Source organism: Perna viridis, chromosome 5 (genome assembly GCF_037379345.1).
Source record: "Perna viridis isolate PV_CMFRI_1.1 ecotype Kerala chromosome 5, ASM3737934v1, whole genome shotgun sequence".
NCBI classification, from domain to species: Eukaryota; Metazoa; Mollusca; class Bivalvia; order Mytilida; family Mytilidae; genus Perna; species Perna viridis.
The window spans coordinates 16,966,219-16,988,011 of record NC_142449.1 but is presented as its reverse complement, the minus strand read 5'-3'; the positions used below and the strand labels follow the sequence as shown (position 1 = coordinate 16,988,011).

Genomic DNA, 21,793 nt, shown 5'->3' with positions numbered 1-21,793 from the left:
GCTTTACTTGATTACATTCGTTTTTTGCCTTGTCTTCAAACACTTCAGAAGTTGTTGTACATTCATTATTGTATTTTCCGTTTCAACTAAATTTTCTTGACTATTTTTTACACACATGTATTCTTCTTGTTATTATTGTTTGTTTGTTTTTGTTTTTGTGTTTTTATGGGTTTTTTTTCGGTGTTTTTTTTTTTTTTGCGATAACGTATTGGTATTACTAACTTATAATAAGTGCACTTATACCAGTGTTTTAACACGAGTACGACAAATAATATCGCGTGATCGACAATTTGTTGTAACTGTGGTATTTGTGAATGAAGTTAGTTAACCTTGTAGAGCAGTTAATATCAGTGTAGATACGTTTTATCTGCTATCACTGCATACTCTAATCTCATAATTTCTCACTACGTTTGACTTGGTTTTGTTTCAAGACACAAGTGTCAGCATAAGTCAAATAAGGTCAAATAATGTGCCTTATAGTAATTGTTGGGTACATCAAACCAAAGTCATAATTCAGGAAGTCTTTAGAGAGTCTGGTCAATGACAACGTAGAATAAATGCAAACTTAAAACAGCATGTATTGAAAAACATATGTTAAGTCGTATTATTTTTTCAATTCAAAACTTTCTGTATTTTTTCAGAAACTGTAATCATATTACAAATTGTAAACATTACGACTATTTCACAAACTGACTATAGTATTATAATCCTTGGTCAAACACAAATAGTGAAAACCTTGATTGATTAATTGCATACTAATATATTTAGAAAAAAAATGAAAAAGAAACGTGTTGCAATATCACATCCTTTCAACTGTATTACAAGACTTTTAGATATCTTTGAATGTGTTACCTTTACAAAAACACTTAAACAATTACGGCGCCTAAAACACATTCGTGTAAAAAAAAACCTTTAATAAACTGTTTGTTGCCATTCAATCTTAATGATCTTAACTTTAATTAAAGGTCATAAACATTATGGTTCAAGTAAAACATTAATCATATGCATCATTCGAGACACTGAGGACCGTAGATCTTACGACAATCGTATACGTATTATAATATTCCTGAATATAATATATCCTACAATCAATGAATCACATGGATTGCTCTGTATATGTAATGTAAATGTATTAGATAATATCCATATTTTCTTACGAAAACTAAAAAAATCTTTTTTAATTATGTTAACCTGACTTATTCACTAATGATATTGTTGTCTTCCATTCATGTGTCTGCATTAATTCCTCTTGTAACATTTAAATGTGTCTGACTGTTCTGTTCTGTTCTCTAATATTGTCAAACTGAATAATATTCAGCGTGTATTATGTACATTGTCTACCTTTACCCAGAGTATCAGATCAGAATCTTTTTTTCGCTCCATATCATGACAACAATAGGTTTAGATAAAAGTAAATAACTTTTTGTCATCAATCGTTTGAATGCTCGGTAGCACTGTCCGCAGATTCAACGTCGAATGAAGTGTCTCGCACTAATTTGTGCCGTGGACAGCATGTCAACAGAATACACAATATAAGTGCAATGATGTAATAACATCCTGCAAGAAGGAAAGGGTATACATACGAGTTCGTCCTATCAAACAGAAAACCTGAAATATAAATGGATTCAAGGCTATGTTTGTCAAGAACTTTGTTTGAATGTAGATTCAACTTAAGTACCACATAGTTGCTTTATGAGCAATCATCGAACTCTATTGATAAGTTAACCAATTTTCTATGGCCATCATATTCTAAGTGCATTTTGCAATGCAATGCTGCTCATCATCATTTGAACGTCAAACCAGGATAAGGTATTTACAACAGAAACAACACGTGTAAGATTGAAAAGAAGAGAAAGCAGACAGAAAATTAAGATTTTATTAAAATTAAAAAACGTTTACATGCGTAGTTTTTTCTCATGTTAATTTCTGCTGTTCTGTTTGGTCAGGGGCAAAAGACAGCTCAAATATTGATATTTTATTGAAGCTCCAAAAAAAGAGCAATTCGTGTTATTCAGAATATTAATGAAATCAGTCCATCGTCTTTATTTCTTTGTCAAACACTGAGATGCCTCTAAGTCGTTATTTTATTTATAGAAAGTGTGTCCTAACCTATAATGTGCTAAACAACTCAAAATGTATTTGAGTAGTAGTCTTTGTAAGAATCATGCAAATTCTGTAATATATATGATACACCCCATAAAAGGCTACATGTTATTATTTTTGTAATTAAGTTGCTTTATAAATTTATATCATGATGAACTGTATAATTATTCATTTGTCTACTCTTTGATAACCCACATTGAAAATCCAACAATGTCTATCGTATATTAGTGTCATTTACAATCCTTAATTTTAAATTCTATAGTACACTCCATATATGTTTGAACATGGGTTTTATGGAAAGCCACATGTTAAGTAGTACTCCAGCTAAGAATCATGCAAAATGTGATTCATGGGTAAAAAGCCTACATATTTATATTTTTGATGTTTTGTTTAAAATGCTTTAGTAAACAAAAATTAACATTTCGTTTTTCATATAACCCATGTTCTTAGGAGATAAAAATTGTATCTTAGGAGATAAAAACTGTAGAATTCGAAAGTGAAGTAGATAACTCTGTAAATGACACTCAAATACATTAGATTATTGGATTTTCAATGTTGACTATTCCAAAGAGCAGGCAGATTTGAATGAATATTTACACATTTCATAGTATAGACCCATAAAACAACTAATTACAAAGAAAAAATATGTAGCCTTTTTGGAGTGTATCACATTTTCCAGATTTTGCATGATTCTTACAAAGACAGCTACTTAATTTTTGTTTACTATAACATTTACATGTATTTGAAAAAAATATCAAAAATAAATATATGTACGCTTTCCAACCATGAATCACATTTTACATGTGCTACTTAAACATACTGGATAAAAAAAGTTCTAGAAAACTAGACAGAGTGATCCAATTTTACTTTTAATACCAAAAGCTAAAACTGAATAGTATAAGCGTTCGTTAGCTATTCCCTCTAGTGTTACTTTAAATAATCTGTCAAGTGATTTTAGGGAAAGTACATCTTAAGAAATGTTCAAAGCAAATTACTTAAATTCATATTGTAATTAAAATATGTGTATTGTTATTTATGTGTCAGTTTTTATTTTTTATTTCTATGATTTTCATGATTAATTGTGTAAATAATGTTACAGTAAATCATTGACGACCACACTGTGAATAAGTTGATGCGCTTATTATCCTCTCTAAACAAAAGAAGTGTAAGGTAGGTTTTTTGTACGAATCAGGCAAAATGGGAAACATACATATATAAAAACCACCGATCTGACTCAATGCTGCTTCCCCTATTTGAAAAGACAATTTTTTTACCTCTGTATCACTGGATTTGCTCAGAAATCGTTCAATAGAAAGTTATCTGTCCTTGATACTTGATTTTCGGTGCATTTCAATGAAATTATAACTCAATTTACCAATCTTGTCTTTTTGTCTTGATTCTGATGGTACATACAGAAAAATTAAATTTTCAAAATGGTGTGTTTTTCTCATACCATGTTTCACCCACCGCCTGATTCGTGCAGGGACTTTGACTTAAGAGAGTATTTACCTGCGAATGGTGGATTCACGGAGAATGCAAGACCTTGGAAAAATGCAATGATACCAAAGGCCTGTGTAAGTTGTTCAATACCAAGTATATCTGCAATCAAAATGGTCCTCAAACAAACAACAGTTCCTGTAAAAAAAACAACTTTATTTCATTTTGGGAAGAGCCAAAACATTAATACAAGGACGGGGATAATCGGTTTATAGAAGCTGTGGTAAAATTTATAAGTATACATTCAAATGTGTTTTTTTTTATCATTTAAATTCCGAAATGTTTATCCGGTACTCAGACTCCATTTAATCCGAAATCAAGAGGCTGACAACTACGTTGACAGCTTTGTGGTCAAAATATTCATCAATCGCAAAAGAGGATTGTGTTGAACATGAGACATATCTCTGGTGTATGACATATTCCAAGGTCAAACATTTATATCAGTTTGTCGAGTTTGATAACCGTTAAAACACTAACCTCCACTGATATGCAGGTCGATAGGATGATGTGATTATACTTAAAAGTAATCGAGGCTATATGTAAGTGAATGCGCATGACCAATGAGTCAATGCACCGAAATGGGTATCCAATTTTGTATAAGCTGGGAATGCCTGGTGATCGTTCTCGATGGTACAAAGAACCCGTGTATTTATATTGTACAATGCACACTAATCTAGTAATGCATGCTTGTATATTTGTCATATTCTACGACGTCAACTGCTTCCTGTCATTATTTGTACAACTTCTTTGAAGATTGTTATGGGCTTGTCTTAAGATTCTTTTTCTAATGTGCAATACGTACATGTTCACAAGCTCACAAGAATAAAAATGGTTTAAATAAGATTGAGAGTAACAAAAAAAAACATGCAGTTAAATTACACGTACTGTATTGTAGATTCCAAATAATATGATTTTTTAAATAACTTTTTAATTATGGAAACAATCTTCATAATATTATTTGAAAATTTGCAAACCAGGAGACATTGCTACGAGATTCCTGTGGTATTAAAACAAAACCAACGTTATCACTTCTACGGTTCTGCAATATAAGACATTTCGCAACTAGGTCAAAGTAACAACCCCCGAAAAGTTACCTGTAAAGCCTGCCCGTGAGACTTACCCCCACCTATGTATACGTGTTGCTGGTGACCTAGGTAGCGAACCTGATAAAAATAAAAACAAGAGTGCCAAAGAAAATGTTACATTATTCCCACATCACCCGGTCCTTATGGCACAGTATAACATGTGGCATCATAAGAAATGTCTCACATGTAATTTGGATTGAATGACATTACATACAATTAAGTGCTTTAGTGAAAATTTTGTTGATACGAGACAAGAGTGCATGAAGTATGAGATGTCAATCAGCTGGTCACTGTTAAAACAAATGAATCAGTGTACATGAACTCGATTAATATGATATTTAGTTTTTGTGAAATATTCCAAATATTACAATTATATATCGCCATGCAGACGAGAAAATATAATTTTGAAACATTAAGCATACTAACAGTGACGGCAAAATTACTTATTATATAACTTAGGTATCTGGAAACTAAGAAAAACTTCTTGAAGCGGACTTATATGTCGTAATTAAATCATTTAAAACAGTATTTTAGGTCATAATCCAAAATCATAAAAAATATCTGTCCCGACATTCATATATTGTTATTATGTATAATGTTTAAAATGTAACACTTGTAACATACAATATATATATATATATATATAAGAAACATAATATAGTTGTCCACCTTGATGATTTTCGCGTAGTGAATACTGGTTACTTTCGTGATTTAGAATGTCAATCCAATTACGTGGTTTTTTTATTCTGGGATTAAAACTTTCTCCAAGATGTATTCTATTACATAGAGACTCATATTTTTTTGCGGTTTGATTTCGCGATTTTTACTTGCTCGAGAAATTAGCGAAAATTAATCGCTAAAAAAAATAAGTAATTTTACAGTTTTAGACGACCATTCATTGTATGTGCTGTATAGAAGAGATGCCAGTTATATATATTTAAAAAACAGGTATGTTTTTCACAGACGGGAAGACCAAAAGTTGTGTATTCCATTAAAATGCCGTGTTACAGTGAATGAACAAAACATTGCCAATGCCCAGTCCATAGTGAAACAAGGTTATTTATGTCAATGACAGTAAAAAGTCTATATCTTAGGTAAGGGCTGTTATATAGATAATCATGAATCGTGCTTGAGGGAATAAAGATCATAGATAACTGCAAAATATTAGCTTAACCTTATTGAATACATACCCATACAAAAGCCAAAACCAACAGAACAAACAGCCATCAGAGGAAAACTTTCACACCAAGGTAATACTATATTCGCCACCGCTCCTAAAGCAATGGCACATATGTATAGATAAAGACTCCTTATATGGAAGATATCTACTATAAATCCAGCCATAACTCTTACTACGGTATTTGTTATACCGATGATAGATATTAACATTGCTGCCTGGTTTCGTGCAATTCCTTTGGAGACTGCCATGTCGGGAATGTATGTCATGGTAATGGACTGTGCTACAAGAAAACAAAACAGCAAAGTAAGTTGTTTCCCTGGGGTAATGGACTGCTTTACACAAAGGAAGCAAAATGTTCCCTATTTTATCCCAATTAAAACGCTGAAAAGAAACTTCGGTATAATTATGTTTTTTTTTTTAGCCAGTTCCTTTGTTCCGTGTTATTTTGACTCTGTCGGCAGTTCCGAAGTGTAAGTGTAGAATACAGTACTTTTAAGACAAAATGTTGCTATATTAAAATATCATAATTCATACCTGTCCATAGAATCATACAGAATAAAAGAAGAAGAAATGCTGGTTGCTTCAACATAGCAATGCAGCTCTGTATAAGTATCATATTGCTCTCGCATTTATTGCTGGAATCTAAGTCAGAAGAAATTGCACTGTCGTCACAGTCCAGATCATCTTTCTTGGATAAAATGGTACCAGATCGTTGAAAAGGTAACCTGTAAATGCTTCCGCTATAGAACACGTCATTATGCAAGTTTGGAGACAAAAAGTGATGAGATTCAGTTTTGTGTTTGTGGCTAGACACATGTGCCACGTGTATGTTCTGGTCACTGTAATATTTTCTATCATTAATTTTTACTCTTTCCACAGCCGATACTCCAGAAACTTCAAAACAAGAGGGCCCGCCGACTACCCTAAATGCGGGCCCGCTCAAGTGATTCCCAGTGTTTTCTATATTTGAAGCAGAATTGTACATTTTGTCAGAGATGATTTTATCTAATACTAATCCACTGTCACAAGGCACAAGCATCGGTCGTTTTTCTTCAGCATCCCGATATTGTGCAGAATTCTCATCCAAACAATCACAAGGCGCAGAAAAACTTTTCTTTTTTGTCAAGGGTCTAAATAAAGCACCACAAACCGTAGCATTTAGGCAAAGTCCAGCAATAATAAGTAATGTGTTTCTCCAGTCATATATGGTGAATAAGGATTCAGTTAAATATGGATAGATAATAACACCTAATCCACTTCCACTAGTAGCGATTCCAGTCGCTATTGCTCGTTTCTTTGTAAAATACAACCCAACGGCCACAATAGAGGAAATAAAAAATAAACATATTCCAATACCTAAAGAATAAAGAATTAAACTTTTGTTAGACATTTTTATGTTTACAGGAAAGACAGAGAGGGACAGGGATATGAAATTGCATACAGATAATTAAAAATACCTGTTGCAAATCTTAATGTTGTATTTTCAGGAGGAAGACGTATCTACTTTGTTGAGATATCCATGGTAACTAATGTACAGTGTGTTTTAACATGAATACGAAAGCTCATCTACTTTGAAGTTTATATCTTTGCATTAGTCCTTAATTCATAATATTTAGTTCTACATGTACATACATAATGTCGTGCAATCATACTATGTCTGCGTGTTCTTTATCTTAAATTTCATGAATTACTTTTAAAGAATTTATTTAGTATCTGACAAAACAGTTTAAAATTTTGGTACAAATAACGTAAAATATGAGCGATTTTATTTTCTCTGAATATTTAAAACAATTTTCAGTCTGAATCAAAATTATGTGGAAACCTCAAACTTTGAAATATCTTTAAAATAACTGAAATAATTCTTTATGACATATTAACATCGAAATGGGCAGATTTTTTTTTACTTTTGCAAACCTGTTGACATGGAAACCAACATTTAGTACATATATTTACCTTAACTACATGTATAAAAAGAGAAATTTTCCTTTTTCAGTAAACTTGTTATCATGGAAACCATTAATCCAGATTTTATAAATTTATGCTTTGGATACTTAGCTTGACAACTCCATGGTAATAATACAACCAGTTTTTGTGTGTAGTAACAATCATGTTTTCATATACTAGGGTATTAAAATTGGCTACAATGGTTTCCAAAAATAGTAACTTGTTCATTTTCAGAATCCTGTTTTATGTAATTTTTACGAAATTTCACCCGTAGATATGTGTAAACTTAAAAAAATAGGTAGTAAACAAGAATGTTCTAGAAAACTAGAGATGTATTTTTTTTTTCTTTTGAGAAATTTGAAGTGAACCATAGTAATTTACAAGAAAATGGCGAATTTGAGTGGTTTTTTTCCACAAAGCATTTCATTATTATTCGTATTCGTTTTAAGTCAGCAGGTTAAAACTGAAAAACAATTCTAAAGAACATAAACAATCAAAATTTTAAACTTCAAGGTCATTTTTAAAAAGGTCATTGTCGTGATTTCTGATTTTATAAACATGCATTTTTCTAGTGACCTTGACTTTCATTTTCGCTATGACATACATTTTTATTGTTTTTTTTTAAGGTATATCTTGACTAAATTTTAAGTTTTTTACATGTTTGATTTGTCTTTTTAACCATATCTTACTGTGACGTAATCCAAAAAATAGAACGAGACCAACCAATTAACCCCCTTAAATATAAATATATAAAGCGACTCACAAATATACCTACCACAGATAATGCCGTAGGTAAATATAAGAACGGTAATGTTTGGAGAAAAGGTCCCTGCCAGAGTACCTAGGAAAGCTATGACTCCACCAGCCATTGTCACGGTCCTAACCGAGTATTTTGCTATGAAGAAACTTACTACTGGACCTACAAATCATACAATATGATTGGATTAGACCATTTTCTCACAATTGTTTTTCATTAGCAGGCAGAGTTAAAATCTTTTAATTGAAAATCTACTTTGTTAAGTAATGGGGGAAATATTGTAGTATTGAATCATATTTTTTTCTGTCAATGGTTGAGTGAAAAAGAAATGTTTTGTTCATATCAAGAATTTTTTTTTCAAAATCATCCGAGCCCCCCCCCCCCCCTCAGTAACTCAGTAAAAAAATGGTCAGTGCCTTAGTTGATGTCCTTTAGTACTTCAACAGATACAATGATGGTGAGAAAAGATCTTATCAACAGCGTATAAACTTTTTGTTGTGAATTTGTTGTTGTTGTTTTTTTAATATACAACATTACGACAAAAATAATTATTACGAAAATAAATGTTTGCATAATAAGATATGTTCTAAACAAGCTTCCCATCCTGTTCATATCTGATGTCATCATTGTCATAACATGTTAGTGATAGTCTACTGCACGTGTTTTAAAACCGCAAATACACATACACTCAACGAATAGTTGACAGTAGCTTAACTTAACTGTTTTGAACCAGTTATGAAGAAAACAAGCTGTTGGTATTGAGCATTTTCCTGATTTTATACCCGGTTAGTAACTTTAGAGTAGATAAAAGAGGCGAAATAATAATTTTTTTTTTCAGTAGTAGTTTTCCACTTTATAACTGTATTTGCAGAAATATTGAAAATATCAACTTGACATGGAAATTCAAATGTTTGAAGGACGGAGCTTAATAATCTCCTTCTGCTTGTTAAACATAAGTCCCTTTAAAAAACACACGGATACCTTAGAAAATGTGAATGGTAATTAGATGTTATATATGTTTAAAATTCATCATTAACCTTTACAAACAATGTGAACCTTCGAGCAAATGTACATATTGTCTTTAAAACACATCGTTATAGGACTTAAAAATATGGAAATTGACAAACTACTACAAATATTAAATGTACCGACAACGGACAGACAACTAATGAATCTAATTAATCGAAAATAGATAGACAAATAGTTAATCTACTGTATCAAGAATAGACAGACAACAACTGAATCTAATGTATTGAGAATACACAGACAACTGAATATTATGTGTATCGAGAAGAGACATGAAACTACTGAAATTCATGTATCAAGAATGGACAGACAACTCCTAAATCTACTGCACGCCAAATAAATCCAATGGGTAAAAAAATAAAGAGCTAACGTGTAGAGAATAGACAAACAACTACTGAATCTAATGTGTGGAGGAAAAGAAATCCAACTACTGAATCTAATGTGCCGACAGTAGACAGAATTTCCGAATCTAATGTATCGATAACAGACAATGTATCGAGAATAAACAGACTGCTACTGAATTTAATGTAGTGAGAGCAGACAGACAATTACCGAATATCATTATATTGTATAACAACTGATTCTAACGTATCGAGAATAGACAAGAAAACTGCTGAATTTAATGTATCGAAAATAGTTAATAAAGGTTATGCTATATATTTTCACTAACAAATTAGCTTTTCATTTTAAGACCAATCAAGATGAAGTAAGCCATTTTAAGACCAATCAAGGTGAAGTAAGCTATTTTAAGACCGATCAAGGTGAAGTAAGCCATTTTAAGACCAATCAAGGTGAAGTAAGCTATTTTAAGACCAATCAAGGTGAAGTAAGCTATTTTAAGACCAATCAAGGTGAAGTAAGCTATTTTCAATTTGATTGTTTTCACTAATTAGCACACTCGTCACCATCCCGGAGAAAGGTGATGCTATATAGCTTTCAATTAACTCACCGACCAAAATAAGTAGAGAAAGGTTATGCTATATTGCTATTGATTATAATATAATTCATCAATCTCAGTGGAGCTAGACAATGCTATGCTACTACAAGTGAACTTACCCATCATCATACTGAGACCAAGTTGTGTGGAGCTCACCCATGCTGTTGCAGCTTTCGACTCCCCAAAGTAATCCAAGAATGCCAACATCTGGACACCGGAAGAAAACATTGTTCCATCTGCAATGAAGTTTGCAAGGAATGTGCCAACACAAACGACCCATCCCCATCCGCCATCGAGTACATCATCCTCTTGGATTTCTGCCTTGAAATCTTTTTTGTTGTTAGTCCCTATCTTAGTCATTCTTCGATATACCCATCACTTTATCTTCTTTATTTGTTTATTTTAATACTTTGCACCTGCATTTCTTTATCTGGAATAGAAAAATAAATAGCTTCATTAATATGCACACCATAATAAAGACGAAAATGTTACATGCACAGTTGACGAGGAAAATATTGTATTCATTACGACAGACATAATTTGAAAATAGTTACTGAATTGTGTTTTGATAGATAGGTTACATAAACGAACGACGAAACTCCTGAATGTTTTTTCAACCTTTTCCGTCTTTTATTCATAATAATAATGACAAAATGACATCAAAAAGGAACTCTATTACTTAATAATACGCACAATTAGTTGAAGCGGTTTCACGTGGCAATCAGCACTACAAATGATCCTTCTTTTCAGAAAAAAAAAACTATTGACAATATGCCAAGTCCTTGAACTGTTTAAGCAAGGTATCACTCCAATTATAGATCGTTACTTACTACCTTGCTTAAAGCATTCACAGCCTATTTGCTGTGTCCACTATATTGATCACGTGGCATATTCAGTTATATTGGCAACCTGTAAATTATTATAAAATACTTTACATATTCATATTTTTCCACACAAAAAACGACAAGAAAGTACTTCACTACTTCACAAATGTCTACGAACAGTATTACCCGAAACTAGTGAACAGCATAGAGAATATGTACTATTATGAATTTCAAATAGTTCTTAAACTTGGGTCAGTGGTATAGGCTTGAGGCGTAAATCACCAAACATTGTATCAAACACCCACTTCTAAATCATTTAAAAGTAAATATATAAAGAAAATAATATTATTACGATGCTACGCCAGTTTAATTTTAATACTTTTTCAGTTTATAATATATGATAACAATGTTACTTAAGCTTCTTATAATATCCTTTCATTAATGTAATTCACCTTGTTTGTTTACTTATCTGAAATTTAGTTTCTCGCCTTCAATTTTTAATGCCCTGAATATGAAAATATTCAATGACTCCATTCATCTGTGAGCGGTAAATGGTGGGATATGACTTTTTATGTAAGATAGGTTATATTTATTAGATCCTCGTAAAGGTCACTGTCCAACGAGCTGGTGCGCTTTTGCCATCATTTGGCGTGCGTTGTCGTCGTCCGTCCGTGGACACATTTTCAAAAATTTTCTCTTTGGAGCCAAACTTGGCATCATTGTTTCTTAGCGTATTCTGCACAAACGACCGTTGGGTTTTTTGATCTGTGAAAAAACTTGACCGCTGCTACTATAAATAGTACATTGAGTCATTCAGTAACTTTTTGTAAGTATATCCAACACCGCAGGATTTAGTTAACTTAAATTCTAACATGGGAAAAAGTATTTAGCATGATGAGATCTATCTGCATTTCAATTTTCGTGAACATCCATTGACCATCGATTTTGGAGTCATTGTCCCTTTTCGTATTTTTAGGGGTCAATGTTTTACATTATAATTTTCAATTTTTTTTCTCTCTGAAACTACTGGACTGATTGAAACCAAACTTGTCATGTTTGTTCCTTATGGTTACCCGTAGAAAATAACTGTTGGGTGTTGTGATCCGCGCGGAAAAAAAAAACATGGCCTCCGTTACTAAACATAGAATATAGGGTCAAACAGTATATTTACGCAAATATCCCCAAAATTGTTAGGTTTAGCCATATTCTGACAGGCTAAAAATGTTAAACATGATGAGAGCTACCTATTTACCAACTTACGTGAAAAATTATAAACCGATATATGTCCAAAGTTAACATTCATTTCGCAAATGGTCAATAAGACAGTTTAAATGATTAAGACATTAGTTTTCAAAGTAAACTGCTACTGCATGCAGGGTCAGGGTTTTTTTTTTTTTAGCACAAGTCTTTTTTTCAAGCAGAATTAATGACATGCGGATACTGGTTGCATTTATATGTTCCAAACCGGAAAAATACATTTAAGTTTCTTCCGGCTGAAGACGTTTTACAAACAATTAAATAAACGAACTAATAATTATTGTTCATGACGTGACAGCTTGGCGTTTTCTATGAACGTTTAGGTAAAACAATTTTGTGTATTGTCGATTTTGGTTTACACAATGTTCGCCAGATTATGTGTTAAGTTTTTTATTTGGATAGCATAATAAAGAATAGATCAACAGGCTGCTTTCCATCACATTTTGCATTGTATATTTTTTTGGAATAGACACGTTTCGAGATAAATTAAAAAATGGACAAGACATGTTTTTTTCTCAGGAATGTCTGGATTAACATTCTAACAAAAATAGTAACGAAAATGAAAGGATGATTGTATGTAAGATTTTGTACGGAAGCGCACAAGTGCCATTTTGTAAGTTATTTTCCACGTTGTAAGAGTTAAAAATAACGGGTTACTCACAAATTGTAATTCAAAAACTCGAATTGACATGTCTTAAAACGAAAAAATACAGATTAAATATCACACGAAATGTATTAATCAATAAATATCCAATGCTCACACGCCTTTATCATATGCCATGTAACAACACAGATTGAATATAAGTTAAATTATCCGACTTAAAATATATATACTTACTGTGTATTGGAGGCTTATATGTCCTACATGTGGATTTATAACTAATCAGATGTTATGAAATCAAAAGTCAAGAAGTCTTTAAGTATTATATTTAAGTGTACATTCAGTTACTTTTCTATGATTCAGCACAAAAACTCATTTACAGTCACGAGCGCATAGTATACCCTTGACTTCATACATGTATATGTTTTATAGGGAGGTTAAAGATTTGTAATTCGTTTTCTATAATTAAATAGGACACTATCTTGGCTAGTATTTATATATAGGTAATTGTTTAGACATACTCTGTTGTCAAAAGCTTAATGTTGCTTTCTGTAACGTACCTCAAAGGGATGTTTGATGATTATGAGGGTCGCGCACTCTTGCTTTGCAATATTTTAACTATTTTTTTTAAATTGACACTAGTTGATCCTATTAAGTATACCACAAGTCAAGAGCTTCGATGACTACGTGCGCCATATAAAAAAAATACTTGCTTTGTTTGAATAACAAAAGAGAGAACGAAACCATTGAAGTGAAACGAGGTCATGTTTTCGCGACTTATCAAAGTGACCTTGTTTCTTGTGCACAATCACCCATGATGATCAGTGCCTAACCCTCTATATTATGTAGTTCATTGGTCTGTTATTTTGGTGATAGTTGACTGAAATAAACATCCGACGTTTCATTTCGTCCATCCTGCTTTAAACTAGAAATCACAATAAAACTAGCTCCGTAATGATAATAATAATAATAATGCGGCTACATGAACATAACGATATCCATGTAACTCGAAATTCAGCCAGCTATATTAAATGTAAAAGAGTCATGTCGGTAAAAAGACGTCGACGGCATCGGTAAATGAAACCGGCAATCGCACCCGTCACACTGTCGAGCCAGAGAAACGGTCATGAATAAATCAATAATATATGCCAAATATTGTAGCTTGATTATGATCGAAGTACGTTAAGGTCAAGATTCAGTAAGGCGTCTGTCCATAAATTTTTTTTTAGATTTTAAGATTTTATCTGTAGTTAAGGCTTGCAATCCTACACAGCACTCTAAATTTTCAGCATATATTCCCAGGGTTTTATCGGAGAAATACGACTTTCATTTCTAGGAATAAGTAACATCAAAACATACAGAAATCAATGGATATCTAGTAATTATATACCACATAAACAGAACACAAAATCTGGTCAATAGAATTTCTTGAAAATGTTATTTTGTAACTTTTTAACAATTTCAACAAACCAAAGATGTCAAAATGATTACCATTTGCAAGGGATATGTATAATGTGTCTTTTATTTTGATGATTCATTCTTCAGGTAATGCAAAGAGGAACATTTCGTGCAAAGTTTGTAGTCCCCCTTTTCAGAATCTATGAATCAGCCTCTGAAATAAACACTAGCTGTTGGAAAATATTTCAGATTATTGGAATTTTCTCAACATTTTTACACATCACTAAAGTTACCACGATAATCAAACGTCTTACTGAAATGGACAGCGATTGAATCGCCGTCATCTTTTGGGAGCTATCGTATTAGAAATGTCTGCCTGTTTGGTCTGTGAATGAAATGTCACTTACATTTATGAATTTCGTTTTATTTTATCACGTTTATCTATTTACTATTTTTTTTTTCATAAATAACATAAATGTAATGCACGAAATATACCTACAGTAAGAAAAGAACTTGCATCGGAAAATACCAGCAGAAACATTTTCTATCATATATGTTGCTTACCTTAGTACTTAATACATATAAATCGTATTTTGCAATTATTATGTGATATGGACTCAATGTAATAGTCCTATTATCGTCATGTCAGTATCTTTTTATCAGATTAACCCAGTTAAACGTGCTGAGCACACCATCCATCTTTACTTTGCATATGGGGCTGTGTGGAATTTTGACACTAACGTTTCAAACAGTTAATTTTCTATATAAATACCCGGTCGTTTTAATTTCCCACTATTAGGTACCATTGGAATGAGTGTGGTAACTAAAAATAATTATAGCATATATGGTATATGCATATTTGATTTTTTTTAATATGATATGCACCCAGACATACTTTAGGATTCAGTATATAAAGTTCAAGGTAGACAGAAGTACGTAGAAGTATATCCATCCACACAGTAAACTGATGCGTAAAGCATATTTTAAGTTTTGATATTAATATCAGTAACATTACCAGATTTTGTCTGTATATTGTGAAGTAACTTAAACAGTGTATATGGGTTGAAGTCAAATGGCCTATACGTACAAGTTGTAAAACACAATGTTCATAATGACGCTTCATAAAATCATATTTATAAAAGAGGACAACAAAGATAACCGAACCCCTTCTACCTCACAAAGGCAAAAGATTTAAGAACGAACCGAATAGGATGCTACAAATTATTAGATACTTGGATTTAATATTGGGACAGACCTCAGTTCTACTGGTAGTGAACTTATACGTTATCACATGCATTCACTTATCGATTAAAAAAACACAATGTCACAGTTTAATGCATGCATGTATTTCAGGAAAATTGAATATTGACCAATATCTTATGTCTTGATAGCATTATGATAAAATGCTTTAAATATATATCATTGAATTCAAAGTAAGTATACTCATCTACAGTATCGACGACTTCTGAACAACAATGCTAATCTATAAAGACTGAAGATGTTGCTTTTTGTAAAAAATCTATTGGTATATTCATAGTTTCAAAAATTTCTGATTTACAATTATTATTCTAGCGTTTAGATTTTATCTTTGTTTTGATATACAGTTGCGATCACTTCTAACCTCTCTTAAATTATGTCAAAATCTGTCAGATACAACAGCAGATAGAACAGAAACCCTGACAGATCCGGGATCCTGACCGGATCTGACAGAGGCTGTCTTGGGTCAGGACACATTTTGAGCTATTCCCTGATAGATCCTGACAGAAACTGTCCAGGGTCGTGACAAAGAAAATACGAAAAGCTTTTCTAAACTGTCATACCCCTGGACAGTTCCTGACACTAAATCTTTCTATTCTGTGTGACGTAATCTAGAACAGGAAGTCCACAATTAATAAAGAAACTGCGTGACTAATGTAAATTAGCTGACCCGATTAGGAAATGTGATATTAATTAAATCAAATTATTTAATTATAAAATTAAAGGTCTATGTTTCTGTTCTAAGTAACGGATGACTTTCAGGTGTTCGGTAATTCTAACGAAGTTCAAGATTGACAAAGTACTTTTTGAGTGAAAGCGACTTTCAATAACATAAGGGTTACAAATCATTCTAAAAATGTTGAAATTGACAAGTTTGCATTAAATGGGAGACTGATACCTAAATATTGATTTCGGTAAAATTCTTCTAAATATCATTTTTAGCAACGAATATGAGTGATAACACTTCCAATTTCTCTACATAATCTGATATATAAAAAATGTAGAAGCTAAAAAGTTTCATATTAGTGACAGTGACACCATTATTTCAGTAAAAATTCTACAAAATGTATGAGTGTAGGCAATTTACTTTTCATGAGGGTCTAAAACTATTGACTAAAATGCTTATTTTTTTTTCAATACAACTATCATGTGGGTGACTGTGACTCATATATTTCTGTCAAAATTCTACAAAAATGTCATATTCTTGCAAAATGTATGAGTGCAAGCATTTTTTATTTCCATGAGGGTCTAGAATGAATGACTAAAATGCTGAATTTTTCGATATAACTATCATGTGGTAGCTGTGACACATTAAATTTTAGTCAAAATTATTGCAAAATTTCTATAAGAGACTAAAATTATTGACAAAAATGCAATTTTATTGTAATATAACTACCATGTGGGGGATTTCGACTTGTATATTTCAGTAAAAATTCTTCAAAATCGTATATATACGTTCAGTCAAAATTCTGTAAAATGTCATAAAGGTCTAAAATTTCTGTATGAACTATTTAAAATTGTCAATAATATAGATACTCTGTATCATATCGGTGTCTAGATCTGCAACCAAAAGAATTCAGTCCAAATTCTTTAAAGTCAGGAGCGTAGCAGGTACGGCAGGCAATACTTTTTGTTGGTACTGCATACCATACATAAAAGTCGGATAAAAAATTGAAAAAAAAATCAAGTTAAACATAGCAAGGCTTCCTTCCCGTCGTACGAATCGGGATTCGGGTGCTACGCCTTTGTTTCGGAATCACGTACATGTACCGTATATAATTCATCCAGAGAAGTATTCTCGAGCTAATGACTGTCAAAATCTGCCAGGAACTCTTCTGATCCACGTATCTGTTCTACCTAGAACATTATGACAGAGCTTGTCCAAAGCCCTGACAGACCCTGGCAAGGTGTGTTGCAGGTCAGAAAAGTTTCTGACAGTTTAGAACTGTTCTATGACAGCGAATCCTGACAGGATCGAAGAGAGATTAGAAGTGATCGCAACTGTATAGGGTTTGTTATAGACTGGTACCTCCCGGTAACACTCGAAGAGATGCTCGAATACTTTCTTTTAAATATCACAAAATGAACACTCCTATTCTATATCGGAAGATATGCATGTACATAGGAATATGTATTCTTGCGCACGAACAAATTATTCTAACATTATTGTACATTATCATTAGTAGTATAAACCATACCGCGTACAATGTCATATTTTATTATTTTTTACTGAACTGGTCAATGATTTACGAATTCTAAGTAGTTTTAAATGCTGCTTTGTTCTTAACAGTTGATAAAATGTTATTCGTATAAAAAAAAACGTGAACGTATATCTTTTGTAATCGAGAAATATAAATGTGGTCCATATGAGACTTCTTATTAGCCCATGGGGTGGGAGGGTCTTCCGTCCATCCCTCCCTCATCAACTTCATGGTGATTTTCAGGCAACTTTATACCTTCCATTACCGAATCAATTTGTCGCCAAAGAATATTCTCGGATTCTATTTCAGTATAAACCTATATTTGTACCCCACTGGGTCAAAAAGCCAAGTTTTGTTTTTGCTCAACTGTTAGAGCGTCAAAGTCTCCCTGGGACAGCAGGTGTAAAGAAACTAAATACATATAGGTTTCATCATGTAGCCCAAAGTCTCAAATGTCTCAGCTTTACAATGGTACCCAGAAAGTTGCGGTAACACTTAAGATTTGAATTAATTAAAATGACATTTTTTCATAAATATACCTCTACACCACCTAAAAAACCCTTAAATTGACCTCTTTTTCAATGTCAAACTCTAGAGTATTTACGCCTCAATAAAAATGACTTATTTGGTATTTTATGTTAAGTATCACAATCACAACTTTCGGGATGACATTTGATGACTTGTGGCGATTTTCGTTGTTAGAATATGCCAATTTATTTCGTTTTGTAGAAAGAAGAATTTCGAAGAATAAAAAAAAAACAACATAAAAATGAATTTTGCCATAACGAGCTATAAAAAGTAGCAAAAAATACAAAAATGCTTCGTTTTTTTTTTTGTTTTTTTGTTTTTTTGTTTTGGTTTTGTTTTTGTGTTGTTTTTTTTTGCGACAAAATCGTTTGTAAATATGAGGTTTAAGGGTTGTTGAAAATCAAATGTTTCGATGAGCAGGGGGTGTACGGGTTTTTTTGTCAGCCCACATACTATATCAAACACGCATGTAAGTACGACCACAATTATTTGAACGACCACATCAAATTTGTTTATTAAAAACTTTATACTGAAGCGTTCAATTATTTTTAATTTGATTTTTAAGTCTTCATTCATACAAACTTTTGACTATACAGTCAAAATAATATTTAAAAGAAATCGTAGGATTAAATCGATCAGTTTCTCTACAGACCGAGTTCCTGACCTTATAGATAATTTGTTTTATGACATTGTATGTATGCTCCGTTGAAAAATGAAAAATGCTTACCTGCTATAAAAATTCAGCTGAATATTGACAAAAATATCGAAGCATAAAAACGCAAGAACAATTCACAGCAGTGAAATCCAAGTATATTGCTAAAATGAAAAAAACAAAAAAGAAACAAAAACGAGTATTCTATATGCGCTATGTAGGTAATAGAATTAAATCTAATTACATAAACTGTACGCAAGTAAAACAAAAAGCACACGAAAAACGAAATAGTAAAAAAAAAAACCAAATCCCCCCCCCAAAAAAAAAAAAAAACCAAAACAAAACAAAACAAAACAAAAAACAAACAAACAAACAAAAACAAAAACAAAAAAAAAACCAAAAAGCAAGTAGTTACATCAAGGTCTCCTGAAGGGTAAAAGCTTACCCGCCTGAGCAACCTGTCAAACTGCAAGTTATAATTATATAGTTCTTGGTAGAGATTCCTCATACTTTGTAAAAATAATTCCAAATCATCTTCCGAATATACAGAAGAAGATGTTTTCAAAATGTTGGAAGTTTTTATCGTTTTTATCGACAACATATTTGTCCAGTGTGGTGGACGCGTTTTTCAACAAACGATCGGTATTCCAATGAGAACAAATAGTGCTCCGATACTTGCTGACCTATTCCTAAACTCTTATGAGGCTGACTTTATAGCTAGTCTGATAAAAAAGAAAGAATATCGTTTGGCTAGATCATTTAATTTAAGTTTCCGCTAAATAGATGACGTACTATCGTTAAACAATCCTAGTTTCGGGGATTTGATACATCGCATCTACCCGAAAAAACTTAAAATAAAGAATACTACAGACATTGTGATTTTTGCTTCATATCTTGGCCAACACTTAGAGATCGATGATAAGGGAAAACTACTGACCGAACTTTACGACGAACGTGATTACTTTTCGTTCAGAATTGTCAACTTTCCTTTCATTTGTGGCAACATCCCTTCGGCTCCTGCGTATGGAGTGTTCCTATCACAACTCACACGTTATGCCAGAGCTTGCCGAAACTACGCAGACTTTTTGTATCGCGCTAGAACTCTAACAAATAGGCTTCTGGAACAGGGTTATGTTGCTACGAGATTGAAGTCATCACTACAGACGTTTTATGGTCGTCATCATGAACTCGTGGATCGTTATGTTGTATCCATCAGCACCATGAAAACTGATTTATTCAACGTGTCATAGTTTTCCTTTCCTCGTTTGTCTACCCCGGACTTGACTTTTTATGAGCAACTCGGTGGGTGCTTCTAAAAAAAGTAGAGAACGCTTACCCTACCGGTGCACCTGGTTCATGCTCTCAGTTTTTAGTGGAGTCCGAGTTGCTCATTTACTTTTGTTACTTTGTATGTATGATTTTAGTTACTTTATGTTCTTTGTTGTGTATGTCTGTTTTCCATGTCTGGTCTTTGTCCCTGGATTACATTCTTTTGATTACCGCTATAACCTTGGTTCCCTTGATTACTCTTTAAGTTGATTTGTTTGTTAGTTATTTGTTGACATAATTTCTATTAACAGAGGCTTACCATGAGATTTCGTTGAATTTACATCGGTTCATACTAGTTCATACTAGTATGTGTGTGGGGAAGTTTAAATGTTTTTTGAAATATCATGTTTTATTGTACACTAGTTTTTTTAGCCTCTCGAGTAGGTCTAAAAATAATATTACATGTATATTTATAAATAAGATATCAGTTAACAAAACAAACATTTGAAAAGATGAAGCAGAATACTATGAATGGTTCTCTCAATTACTAATAGTAGTTATCAGACGCGTAATCAATCTTCCAAGTAGCCAATGTTCGTCAAAGAGGAATGAAAAGAAATGAAATTGAATTTTTAATGGAATGTATTGTGTTTTGCAGGAAGTCTTTAATGATGGTTCCCCCTGTAATTGAAACACACTGGTTGTATACAAATATAAATGTGTTCCACCGTTGAAAATATTAGAAGCATATCATAAGTTTTTCAGAATATTGATACTATATCTACCACTATTGATCTGTATCATTAATTGTTACCTAAGATTCATTAATGGAAACTTAAAATGTTTACTTTGTGATTTCGACTTCAAAACACCTTTATAACACATAGTACATGTACAATTCTTTGTTTCTTTTTTTATTATTATTACCATCTCCTGTTTTGTTACATAATATAGATTGTAAGATTGATTTACACACAGATTTATTTTGTGCAGTTAGATATTCAAGCTGATTTCAAATATGCCGAGCACTGCATGATTATATTAATGTTTCAGCATATATTTTATGTCAACATGCCAAAGGAATGCAGATACAAATCGAATTATTTATCTGCTTTTATGTTGGTCTGTATCGCAGACTGGATAATAGTTCATTCATTTCCAGCTGAAAAATTTGATCAGTATACAAAACATTCTTCTTTAATTTCGGACATTCACAGCAGTTTTTTTTAACATTCTGACTCATAATAATCATGCGTCACCTCTTGCATTTTTACTGG

The 21,793-nt window shown here is 32.3% G+C and overlaps 1 protein-coding gene across 21 annotated transcripts; it reads right to left on the bottom strand.

Moving 5' to 3' along the window:
• Positions 1 to 558: 558 nt before the first annotated feature.
• Positions 559 to 20,892, bottom strand: LOC148616294 (monocarboxylate transporter 9-like). 21 transcript variants are annotated; one of them, XR_015922146.1, is made up of 9 exons: positions 13,449 to 13,547; positions 11,223 to 11,438; positions 10,649 to 10,959; positions 8,585 to 8,728; positions 6,400 to 7,221; positions 5,876 to 6,145; positions 4,721 to 4,763; positions 3,613 to 3,738; positions 559 to 1,608 (listed from the first exon to the last, which is right to left on the bottom strand). XR_015922146.1 is itself a non-coding variant. In XM_088583196.1 (9 exons), the coding sequence occupies exons 4-9, from the start codon at positions 10,887 to 10,889 to the stop codon at positions 1,430 to 1,432; spliced, it is 1,782 nt and encodes a 593-aa protein (XP_088439322.1). In that variant the 5' UTR covers positions 10,890 to 10,959; positions 11,223 to 11,438; positions 19,323 to 19,411; positions 20,836 to 20,892; the 3' UTR covers positions 559 to 1,429. The 21 variants fall into 21 exon arrangements, 14 of the variants coding, with proteins under 14 accessions (XP_088439322.1, XP_088439316.1, XP_088439321.1 ...); XR_015922149.1 differs by having other exon boundaries at positions 4,695 to 4,763; positions 11,360 to 11,438; XR_015922144.1 differs by having other exon boundaries at positions 11,360 to 11,438.
• Between the last annotated feature and the right edge of the window lie 901 nt (positions 20,893 to 21,793).

Coding starts and splice junctions, on each gene's coding strand:
- LOC148616294 (XM_088583196.1), bottom strand. CDS start 10,889: ATGACTAAGATAGGGACTAACAACAAAAAAGATTTCAAGGCAGAAATC. Junction 6,146..6,399: donor CTGTATGATTCTATGGACAG/GTATGAATTATG, acceptor GTTTTCTTGTAG/CACAGTCCATTACCATGACA. Junction 3,739..5,875: donor TGGTTTTGGCTTTTGTATGG/GTATGTATTCAA, acceptor TTTTTTTTACAG/GAACTGTTGTTTGTTTGAGG.